Here is a 12270-nt window from a genome sequence, read left to right as displayed (position 1 = left end):
ACAGGACTTTGTTTTCTCCATCTGGGAAACCAAGGTCATCAAGGCCTGAGCTTCCTAGACTGCCTGCTCCCACATCCACGCTGGCGCATCCCTGAGCTGGCGGAGGGTGACACTCTGGCTCAGGGAAACCAAGGCAGCTGCCCCAAATGACACTCAGGACCCACCCAGAGAGTCAGCCTTAGTGTTGCCCACAGGCTTCTTACGGCCTCACACTCTGAGAAGCTCGGACAGCCAAACCACGTTCACGCCTCAGGAGGCCACGTTAGGTTGCCCCTTGACATTTATTTCCCAAGGAGAGAACATTCCAGATGCCATCGAACCTGCTCCCAAAACCACTGGCGGTGGTTTGGATCACTGACGAATGGCGGGAGAGAGGAGGTCAGTGTCTGCCGCACATGGACAAGAAGAAGAAGTGGGCTGGACGCCCCAGTTAGGAGCCTTGTGGAGCTGGGCAAGCTGCCCTTCGCCCAGCCTGTACCACGGGAACCTGGCAGCTCCAGGGATGCCAGGAGGCCCACAGGACACAGCACAGCCCCTTGACCCCAGACCTGGGAGAAACTTGGCTCACAAAGAAAGAAATATGCCCCAATTCTCAGGCTCTCCCTCCAGAACAGGGAAGCATAGTATCTGCATGTGTAGAAAGAAGCCACTCCCCTCCCCATCCCAAGCAAGCGATGCAGGGGCTTCCAGCCCTCACTCTGAAGACCCCCAGAGCAAACAAGTGGGATGCTGGGTACCGGGGGCTGGGGGGCGTTTCCAGGCTGCCATCGTACCTGTGAAATGGGGAGAACCCTAGAACCTCATAGGGTGTGTGATGCGGATGGGCCCACACAGGCCCCGGCATGGAGGCGACCCCCGCTCCCTGTCAGTCCCAGGCCTACCCCCATCACCAGGGTCCTCCTGAGCCACCTGCCTTATCACCCCAATGAAGGGAGTCCCCTGAACACAGAGCCCACCGTCTCTCTTCCCCTCGATGCCCGACACTCCGCTCTTGCCTATACAAACACTGGAAAAATCCACAGACGATGGAGTAACAGCCTGGCCCCCAGTGGGGGCCACGGTCATCTGCTGGGCCCAGCCCTGGCCCTGAAGCCAACCGGGAACAATGGCTCATTGAGAGGGTCACATTCTCCATTGTCTCCCCAGCTGACCCACATGGCGCCCTCTAAAAATAGGCCAGGCCAGCCAGCCTGGGGTCATCAGGGTTCAAATCCAAGCTCTGCCCTTCCCCAACCCCTCTGAGCCCTGGGTCCCTATCTGGAAGACAGGAGTGAGCCACCTCCCCCCAGGATCCTCAGGAGAGGAGGTCACCTTGTGGTCTGAAACACAGTGCCAGGAGGAAAGGGGGTCCTTGGCACACGGTAGCAGAGGGTTTTAATGCAGTGCCTGGGAACCACCTTGGTGGCAGATACGGGACGCCCAGCCTTGGCTGGGCACCAAAGATGTCCCCGGCAGCCCCCAGGGGTGGGGATGCGTGGCTGATGTTGACTCATCTCTGTGGAGGCCTTAAAATTATATAGCCCTGGGAGAAGAACCATGAGAGACGATGGACTCTGAAAAACAAACTGAGGGTTCTAGAGGGGAGGGGGGTGGGAGGATGGGTTAGCCTGGTGATGGGTATTAAAGAGGGCACGTTCTGCATGGAGCACTGGGTGTTATGCACAAACAATGAATCTTGGAACACTATATCTAAAACTAATGATGTAATGTATGGGGATTAACATAACAATAAAAAAATTTACAAATAAAAAAAAAATTATATAGCCCTGGAACCAGAATTAAACATGTCCGAGAAGGGAGGGGCAGACCTGCCCTGCTTACGGTTCTGCCCCAGGCCTAGCACGCAGTCAGCGCTCACAGCAGGTGCTCTGGAACTGTTGCATAAATACCTGAGACTAAATGATCCTTCTCTAGAAAGTCCACTAACTATTCTGCGTTCAGGCTCCCCTGTGCCCCTTAATTGCCTCTGAGCTTCTTGGGTGAGCTCCCTCTCGCCAAACTCCAGGATTGGCACGAAATCTCCCAGGATGGGTGCAAAACCTCCCAGGACTGCACGGGCCCCGCTGAGCGCTAAGGCTTCACCCTTGAGAGGAGCCACGTAAGTGTGGTGGCCGTGGCCCACCGCCTCACCACTAGCCCGGACCATAGCCCAGCCAGAATTATTCGCCGTGGTTCGCCTTGTTTGGAAGGATAAGGCATCCGGTCTCAGAAAGTGGAAGCAACACAGTGAAGGGGCTCAGGCACGGGTCTGGGGGAACTTAGGTGAGGGTAAGATTTGCTAAGCACCCATCAAGAGGCACAGGGCGCCCAACCGCCATGGCCACAGGCAAGCCTGTCCATCCCATTTCACAGATGAAGACATTGAGGCCGCTTCCCCAAGGTCACACAGCTTGTAGAAGAACCAGGATCAGAACCCAGGTCTTCTGGGGCCCCATGCTGGTGCTGGCCCCCAGCTGCCCACCAGCCCGCACAGGTAGGAGGAGGAGAAAAGCCAAGTGTCACGTTCCTGGTGCGAGTCCCATTCCTTAAGACACAGATGCATGCATGCGTACACACACATGTACTGCACACACGCACGTGTGCATATGCATGCACACATGTATGCACACTCGCGCACACTGCGCATGCATGCACACACACACATGCATATGCACGTGTGCACACATTTCCACACACATTTGCGTGCACATGCGCACGCACACACCCACACGCACGATTCTAAGCTAGCCCTCCCTGGTGCTCTCTTCCCACTGGCCAAAACCAAGACTGCACCTGAGACTGGATGGAGGAATTAAAACACAAACACATGCCTTTGTCCTCTTCAGACCCAAAGGAACATTCTGTCCTTCTGTCTCCATGGGGATGAATCACTATGCAGTATCCTCTAGGGAGGGACCGACTTCACATCCCCCACATTCTCCCAAAGAGAGGGCACCAAGTACCCCAGTGCACTTTGTGTCCCCTTGCCTGAAAGAGGGCATCCCCCGTCCTGGGACTCATCAAGGGTCCTCTCTTTTGCTACGATGGTGGCTGGAAACACACACACACACACACACACACACACACACACACACACACACACACACACACGATTCCTCCACCACCCAGATCTCCAATCCCAGCCCTTCCCCAGTTCAGAGCCAGATCTCTGAAGTCCCTGCACACAGGGGTCTGATCCAGCCAGAGGCATGCAGCAGAGAAATACCCAGCTTTTCCTCTCGCCTCCTCTGGAAAAGCCTAGAACGCCACTCTCTGAAGGTGTAGAGGAGATGGCAATATGGTGGCAATCATCATCAAGTCAGCCCTCCTACTGGACTCCGGCCCTGACCCGAGCATTTACTTACAAGTGTTCTCTCATCGAATGCACACAACTCCACTGGGCAACAACTGTCCCCTTTTACAGAAGAGAGACAGGCCAAGAGAGGGCAAGTAATCTACCCGAGGTCACACAGCTGGAACGGAACCCGAGGCAGTCCAAGTCCGAAGCCTTGGACTCTGTGCGCTCCCTGACATCTGTTTTACTCTCTGTGCCAGACGGTACATGAAGAAAAGAAACCTTTACCCACACAGAATGTGCACAGTGACTCTCTCAGTCAGCCCCCCACTGCTGTGACTGTGGATGGCTTTCTGTCTCCCCAGCCTCTCCAGGGACCCACAATCCAGACACGTGCCAGAGTCCTCTGGATGTGGAACAGAGGAATGCACACTGCGGTATGGCTGACGGGTGCCCGACTGGGAAGGGCCTCGGCACCAACATCACGGTACTGGGCTGGCCCCTTCGCTGCACGCCGCTTCTTTTATCTGTAGCACCCACCATGGGGCAAAGATCTGTTTGATCACCACCTCCCACCTGCCAGCCAATTCCCAGAGAGAGAGGCTGGCTCTGCCAGAGACAAGGTCTGGCCCCCAAAGGGCACCGAGATTCACAGAGTCCACACCACCTCTAAGAATGGCACCTATCCTACTCCTACTGTCCACAGGGCTTGCAAGATGGCAGGTGCTGAAAACAGGAATACCACTAAGTATTCCTTAAAGATTTCATGTCGGCTGCCCATCCTGGCTTCGGAGCTTTATAAACTATGGCTGACTGTGTGGGTTGGCCTCTCAAACATCTGTTATTCCCTCCTTTATGATCGAATTCTCAGCAACGTGCCTGATAAAATTCTCCCCCCTCCCCCATCTCCTTTATAGCCAAGGGGGGTCCAGAGACTCATTTCTGGCTCATGAGATGTCAGCAGAACTCACTGGGGTTTTGAGGAGAGTTTTTTTTTTTAAGGTTCAAACTTGGCCTTCTGGTTTTTTTTCCTTTCACCCTTCTGCCTGCTTCCTCCCTGGAATATGAATGAGATGCTTGGAGGTGCAGCAGCCATCTTAGGAGCATGAGGACCAAAACTACATGCTCGAGAAGACAGCAGGAAGCTGGAAAGAGTCTGGGACTGGGTGACATTCATAGGTCTTCCAATTCAGTAGAATAGCAAACATTTCTGTTGTCTGTTGAGGGATGTTAATCCTAATGATACATTCACCATGTGCCCTTGGCCAAGTTACCACACTAGTCTGGGAGTCCCTTCAGCTGTCAGCTGAGGGCAGTAAGAAGTCCATCTGCTCATGGGGATGCTCCCAAGACTAAAACTGCCGTATGCACTGGGAAGTGTTCCGCAAATGGCAGCATTTGGCTCCATGCTGGTTGTTATGGATGCTTATCCCAGAGATAATCAGTGTGAAGCCACAAGAGGGTCCCAATGGCTTAAGTCAACTGGTTGAGTGATCCAGGGGAGCTCTGAGACCAGCTGCCGCCACCTCCCTCCATAATCCCCTCCTTCCCAGCAGGCCCCGGGGAGACACGGAATGATCTGGCCTCTTAAGGGATGACACACTTAGGCAGACGCTAAGTCAGCTGGTGCACTGGGCTGCCCCTCCCAGCAGCCTAGCAAGCCTTGGTCCAGGCATGGCCAAGGGCGGAGGGCACTCTACGGAACAGGCAAAGAAAACTGATTTGGGCTAGTCAGTTGTTGAGGCAAGAAAGGCAAATCATGACAACAGAGGCTCAGGAGGAAATGGCAAGGGATTGCCCCTCCACAATCTTTTTGGAAATAATGCCCCCCCACCCCAAATCCTCCTGGTTCATTTCCAGTGCCCACAGTGGGGAAGGCATAGGCCTGGCTAGGCCACTGACCTCCTTTCCATTAAGTAAGAAGCAGGTAAAGAGTGAAGGATGCTGGGAAGGGGCGTGTGTGTGCAAGAAACAGATTATCTGCATATAAGGACAGTTGTCTGTTTACTGAGCAAACACTGTAACAGCCATTTCACAGATGGCAAAAGCCAGCATCTGTGCACCCCAGCGTACGCACCTACAGGTAGCAGAGGTAAGATTCAGGACAAGCCCTTGGGACCCCCGTGTCCTGACTGCCGGCCGAGCCCCAGGTTACAGGAGGCACACTGGGCCCCCTCGAAGATACGACCTCAAGGAGGCCCAGCTGAACCTGGGGCTGCTCCCATTTCTCCAGTTTCTTTAATGCTGTCATCACATCAGGGAAAAGAAAAGCTAGAGAATCAGGAAACCAGCTGGTGTGGGCAGGCGGGCGTCAGCCTGGGAATACAGAGTGAAGCTGGAGCCCACACCAAAGATCGCAATTCTCCAAGGAAAAGAGAATTAGGAGGGGAGTCTTTGTCGGATCAGAGAAAAGAGAAGGAGCAGCGCCGGCCACCCATCCACCCATGGAGCAGAAGAGGGAGGCTTGTGTGCTGCTTCCCATGCTGTGTTTATCACATTCACAACACCCTCGGGGGTGGTGATACTCCCCCAGATTACAGATCAGAAGACTAAGCCCCTGGGAGGTCGGGCCACTGGCCAAGGACACACAGCTAGCAAAGACAGAGCTGATCAAAACCCGCTTCTGTCTACTGCACCCACCCTGTGACGCCAAGACATGGGTGTCTACACTCGGTGAGCCTGACAGCCTGGGCTGGAGAGACCTGGGGAGAGCCAAGCCCCACCACGGGGGCACTGGGGTGGGCGAGGCGCCCCTCTCCCACCCCCCCACCCCCAGGAGGGCACTCCCAGGAAACCCACGGAGGAGAGAAGAGGCAAGCCTCATTTCTCGGTGACCCAGATGAGCGCTTCTGCCATCTGTCACTCGGGCTTGGCTCTAAGCCCCAGTGGCCTGGCTGGGAGGTAGGGCTGGGGGGAAGGCAGGGATGGGAAATGGTGGGTCGAGGATTTCCAAGCCTCTGGGCTCTGCCCACCTTCAGTCAGAGAGCATGAAAACAAGAAGCAACTGTGTGGAAAGAAAGAAATTAGTAAAAGGTCACTGTTTCCATTTTCCCTAGAAGCTGATCTGCTACCAAGAAATGGGAAAAATTCACCTCTCCCCACACCCTCACCCTCTGCCAGGCTCAGACTGGGCTCGAGTGGGAGCCAGACCCCAGGAGACGCCGCCCCCCACCTCCTGTGCCCCAGCCCCCGCCACCCCGCACCCGGAGGCCCAGTGGGTGACATCAGCTCCGTGCCCAGGGAGCCCTGGTGAGCACACAGACGCAGATTCCCATGGAAACCAAATCAAATCAAACCATCTGAAAAACTAAAGTTCCAGGTGGAAGGAATTAGAAACAGCAAATCCAACAGGAGAGGCCATTTGGAGCCAAAGCAAGTGTCCCGCCTCGGGGCCACAGTGAGGGGCAGTGGTCACAACCCTGCCGCCCCCTCCCCCCACTGGTTATAGGGACTTCGACTTTGGCTCCAGATGTGGGGACTGGGTCAGGCTTGGTCATGTATCTCGTCACTGAACAACACAGGCCAAATCCCTTAAACCTTCTCTGGGCCTTGTCTCCTCAACTAGAAAACAAGGCTGACACTAAGCCCTCTCCTTAAGGGCTGATGTGAGGAGTAAGGACATCACACAGAAGAGGCCAGCACAATTCCTGGGGTACAGCTAGTGCCCAGGACGTCAGGTATCACGACCCCCGTGATTATCACGTATCTCAGAGTCACATGGGCCAAAATTGAGGGTTATCCTGATAGCACCCTTTGGTGAGTTTCTTAACATCTCCAGATTGATTTCTCATCTGCAAAAGAGGGTAACATTCCCACCCTGGCACGGAAGGCCTGAGCCGGTAAGTGGGCATGCAAATATGCATTCGCTCCCTTCTCCCCTCCCCTCCCCTCAGTGGCCTTCCAGGAAGCCTCCCCACCTGGAGCAGAAAGGGAAGGGCTAGATCATAAAGCATCTGCCAGCTCTGGTATTCTTGGATTCTAGGATTCTAGCCAAAGAAAATAAGCTGGAACCCAAAATATTCCCACCTAGCCCACTCGTTAAATTTGCAAACACAACTGCCTAGTTCCTAATGCCAGAACCTTCTCTGCAAAGTCAGATCAAACTGCATCCGTCCTGCAGCCAAGGCACCTCAGCCTAGCAGCCCACCCAGCCCTGTGCTCTGAGGGCCCCAGAGAGTCTCCAGGAAAGGTATGCAAAGAAGGGTCCCGAGAGCCCTCACAGAACTTCGCATGCCCGGGTACCAATCGATTTGCCCCAAAACATCACCCAGGCCAAAAACAAACTGCCCAGCCTAAGGTGATGTCAGCCAGGAAGAGATGAGGCCATGATGCCATCCGCTCTGGCAGCTGAGCTCTTTCCTAAGGCAGGCAGCCCTGCGGCTCGGGCAGCAGACCTTCCAGCAGCTTCTTACCGCTGAGCTCTGGGCTACGGTGTGTGTTTTGATTCAGGGGGAGGGAAAAAAATATTGACTACTTTGCGAAAAGAACAAAGAGGCTGCTTGAATTAGTCAAAATGCTGAAGCACCAAGTATTTTTCAAGAAATAACATGGGCTGCTTCGGGACACACACAGTAAGGCTGCTCAGACTCCTTGAAGTTGACCCCTAAGGAACTGCCCGGCCGGGGCCCCCGTTTCAATGAGCAGCAAGGAACACAGGAAAGCAGTTGGCCACGGAGGCACATCCCTTCCTGAGTCCTGCACTGGCTCACCCTCAGGGGGTTACACGTTCGCCCACCCAAGTACTGTCCAGATTATTTGCCCGGCCAGGCTGGTTTTCGGCCGGAGTTGCAAAGATACGCTGGCTTCTAGTCCTGATGGGCCCTCAGGCAGAGAAGAATGGTTGGGGTCAGATCACGTTCGGTGGGCCCCTTCCTAGCTGCTGGCCACAGGGAAGCCTCAGCTTCCGATCTGCCACGGGGAGCTGACGGGACAAGTCCCAGAAGAATCAGCAAGAGTGCCTGGGAAGCCCTGGGCCCTGGCCTGGCTCATGAGAGCCTGATGAGTCCGCAGCGGGCGAGGAGACACTGTGCCAGAGCCCCGTGGGACCTCTGAGGGCAGGGTGGGCTGGCGAGCCCCCGCGCTGGGGCATGGATACCCTCAGCCACCCTTGACCACGGTTCCGTCCTTCTCCGCCTCGGACCCTGTGGTCGCTAACTCTTCAGGACACAGAGAGCATCACACTGCAGTGCATCTTCGGAAGGAACATCCTACAGCAACCCACACGCACGATTTTGGAGACTGCTGGAATTCCGAGGGAAACCTTCATAAACACCATGAGTCAACTAGGTCTAGGAGCCAAATCCCAATGAATATGGTTTTATAGAAAGAGATACTTTTGCAAACAACCTTGACAGAGTATCGTTCAGCACTCAGAATCAGCTCCAATATTGTGATTCACTGGTAAGATCGAGCCTATTTGCTTAGAGATGTCAGCTCACCCTCAGAAGGCTCGGGATCCAAGCCAGAGGGGCCCCTGCATGTGATAGTGCCTTGGCCTGGGATGATGGGTCCCTAAGCTTCTCCTGGTCACCTGACTGGCTCCATCTATCATTCAGGTCTCCGTTCCATGTCACCGCCTCCATCAGCCTTCCCGGACTACTCACCCTAAGGCAGAGCCCTACCAAGAGAAGGGGAGCTGTGGTCCTCAAAGCCCCTCCAGGAGCTGGTTTCGGCATGTTTGATGGGTTCCCCCCCACTTCCAGCGAGGCAGAAGCCATGGTTTCAAACGTGCACTCTGGAAACGCACTAGCTGAGTTCACACCCCCACCCTACCCCTTTCCAGCTCTGAGACTTCAGGCAAGTGACTCAGCCTCTCTGTGCTTTGGGCTCTCCCTCCGCACCATGAAGGAAGGGGCTGTTGTGAGCACGCCCTGAGCAAAACATGCAGCGCACTCAAGAGTGATGCTTGCCATGTGTTCAGTGCTCGATAGTGCTGAGCTATCAGTTTGGAATTTAAGTTCCTGAAAACAAGGATTAACGTGGTCACGCTCCCCACTGTGTCCCCAGCACCTAAGACAATGCCAGGCACAAAGCAGGCACTGTGAAAGGAACAAAGGGATGTCCAACCAGAAGAATGCTCCCACCTCACAGGACAGCTCTGGCATTAACCGCGAGGGCCCAGCCTGGCCTGGTGCACGACGTGGTAGGCCTCACCCTATCTCTCCCAGCCCCTCGCCGGAGCTTCCCTGTGTGGTCACCACTGTGCTGATGTCCTGACGGTGCAGCGCCCCGCCCACCCCAGCCTGGGCAACCTTCAAGGCCAGGTGGTAGCCTGGGCTGGCAGGTGGGGCCCGAGGTCCTGTTCTCTGCTCCACCAGCTCCCAGTGCCTGGAGATCGGAGCATCTAACAGTGCTTTGCAAACTACCAAGAGCGACACAAACACGAGCAATTATCTTCACAGGAAACAGATAAATGATGCATTCAAGGTTTCTCCAAATCCATAACCAAGGTTTTTAAAATCTACAATAATCAGGGCGCCTGGGTGGCTCAGTTGGTTAAGCGACTGCCTTCGGCTCAGGTCATGATCCTGGAGTCCTGGGATCGAGTCCCGCATCGGGCTCCCTGCTCAGCAGGGGGTCTGCTTCTCCCTCTGACCCTCTTCCCTCTCGTGCTCTCTCTCATTCTCTCTCTCTCAAATAAATAAATAAAATCTTTAAAAAAAAAAAAAAAAAAGAAAACTTTAAAAAAAAAAAAAAAAAATCTACAATAATCATATGATCCAACAATTCTCCTCCTGGGGGTACACCCAAAAGAATTGAAAGCAGGGTTCCCGAACAGATATCCGTATGCACACGCTCCTAGCAGCATTACGTACAATCGCCAAAACATGGAAGCAGGCTAAGTGCCCACTGATAGATGATCGAATAAACAAAATGTGGTCCATACCTCCCATGGAATAGTTTTCAGCCTTAGAAGAAAAGGGAATCCTGAGGACATTACATTAAGTGAAGTAAGCTAATGACGACAAGACAAAACGCTGCATGATACCACTTATATGAGGTTCACAGAGTAGTCAGATTCAGAGACAGAAAGCAGAATGGTGGTGGCCAGGGGCTGTGGGGAGGAGACAGTGGGGAATCTGTGTTTACTGGGGGCAGAGTTTCAGTTTTGCAAGATGAAGCGTTCTGGAGATGGATAGTGGTGATGGTTGCACATTAGGAATGTACTTATCACCATTGGAGCATGCACTTAAAATTGGTTAGGAGGGTAAATTTTATGTGTATTTCACCACCAAAAGAAAAAAAAAATTGGGAAAAGAAACTCACAAGAGAGTTAGTGGACAGGGTGTGCTATTGACCCAACACTGCCCAGGGCACATCACATCAGGGCCCCCCCGCCCCAGCATGGGACCCATGCCAGCTTTGAGATAATGAGTCCAGGGCTTACAGTTCCTGAGGTTCTGACCCTCCCCTCTGCCAAGACCAGCCAGCCTGCTCTCCTGAAAACTTGTTCTTGGACAAAGCTCCAGACACACCCCCCTTGCCCGCGCCAACCCTGAGCAGGGATGGAGCCAGGAAACCCAGAGGAGGCTGGCTTCACTTTCCCAAGCAGAGCCAAGAACATCAAGCCTTGCTCGGCTTCCTCCCATCACCAGGTCCCAAGCCCACCCCACTTCTCCCCCATTTCCCTCCAGCATATGCCCCACACTTCGGCGTCCCCTGCCTGCCTTCAGACGGAGTGACGGGCTCTTGCTTCCTTGGAAAGAACTCAAACCAGCTTCTTTCCGGGGAGAAGGAGCTGAGAGGGGAGAACCAGCTGATGTAACTTCCTTCCCTCCCCTTGCCCCTGGTGTCCGAACAACAGATCTTCAACTAATGCAAGAAGAAGGAAAGCGAGAAGACAGAGCAGGGAAGGGGGGAGGGAAGCCAGTCCCTCTACTTGCCTGGACATCAAACTCTTGCAGGAGGCCACTGATGGTCTGTGGAGAGACAAGAGAGATGGTCAGTTCTGTCCATTTCCTGGGGGGGAGAATAATGTTGGAACACCCAGGTCTCTCCAAGCGCTGAGTCTAGACCTACCCTCCCTCCTCTGTGAGGCCTCTCCAATTTCTTACAAAGAGAGACTTTTCATCTCAAAGAATAGCAGTCCAGCAGAAAAGGAGACACATTAGCCAGATTCCTTTTTGACAACAGCCTTGGTGATTAAAAGGATCTGATGGTCTAAGCTGGCCACAAGCTTGAGAGATAGAGGAATGTAACTGTCTATTAACTAGTTTCCCTGTGTCCACCCATGTGTGACACTTTTAAACCCAAACCTGACCATGTCACTGTCCTTAAATTTCTTCCACGGCTGCCCCATCATCAGGGGTCCCAGTCCCCTGGGGAGCAGTGAGAATGTGGTTCTGAGGAGGGACTGCAACATGCCCAAGAGATGTTGCTGGCATGTTTTCTTTCTGGCCTAGAGATGGGAAGTCCAAAACCCTCTGAAAACGAAGCCCCAGCCAGATCCCATCACCAAGCACCAGGAAAGAAGACAGCTCAGCAGAGCAAAATGCAAAAGCAGGGGAAGGAAGTACACAGGGAAACCCCTTGGGACAGCCAGGGCTGCAAGACCAGATTGTAACAGATGCCCTGCTGCTGGAGATGAAAATGGCTTCACATACCCTGGGCTGGGTTAAGAACATCAGGGAGTTTGGTAAATTCAGGGAGAAGCAAATGTGGCCGATGCCCACTCCGTGTGTGTGTGTGTTGGCAGGAGGAGGGAACAGAAAAGCCATTCTGTACAACCCCAATCTTCAAAGTGCTGACAAGAGTGCAAGGGCCGTCGGATTGAGAAGAGACATCAGGAAGAACTTTCCAAAGCAAGTCTAATTAAAAACATTCTGCCGAGGGGCGCCTGGGTGCCTCAGGCGGTTGGGCGTCTGCCTTCGGCTCAGGTCATGATCCCAGGGTCCTGGGATCAAGTCCCGCGCATCGGGCTCCCTGCTCCTTGGGAGCCTGCTTCTCCCTCTGCCTCTCTCTGTCTCTCTCTCTCTCTCTCTCTGTCTCTCATGAAT

The 12270-nt window shown here is 54.0% G+C and overlaps 1 protein-coding gene across 2 annotated transcripts in view; it reads right to left on the bottom strand.

Annotated features, from left to right (window-relative positions):
• NDRG1 (N-myc downstream regulated 1) overlaps positions 1-12270 on the bottom strand; it is a 54646-nt gene that overhangs the window by 27671 nt on the left and 14705 nt on the right. Inside the window, exon 3 of one of the 2 annotated variants that reach the window (XM_036091136.2) lies at positions 11158-11193. The exons of the other annotated variant lie outside the window; for it this stretch is intronic. Coding sequence (XP_035947029.1) covers positions 11158-11193 — 36 coding nt within the window. The remainder of the gene's footprint in view (positions 1-11157; positions 11194-12270) is intronic. 2 annotated transcript variants of the gene reach the window in all.

The sequence above is a fragment of the Halichoerus grypus genome, chromosome 5 (assembly GCF_964656455.1).
Source record: "Halichoerus grypus chromosome 5, mHalGry1.hap1.1, whole genome shotgun sequence".
Classification (NCBI taxonomy): domain Eukaryota; kingdom Metazoa; phylum Chordata; class Mammalia; order Carnivora; family Phocidae; genus Halichoerus; species Halichoerus grypus.
Note: the sequence above shows the minus strand (reverse complement) of the source record. Positions and strands in the feature narration are given on the sequence as shown.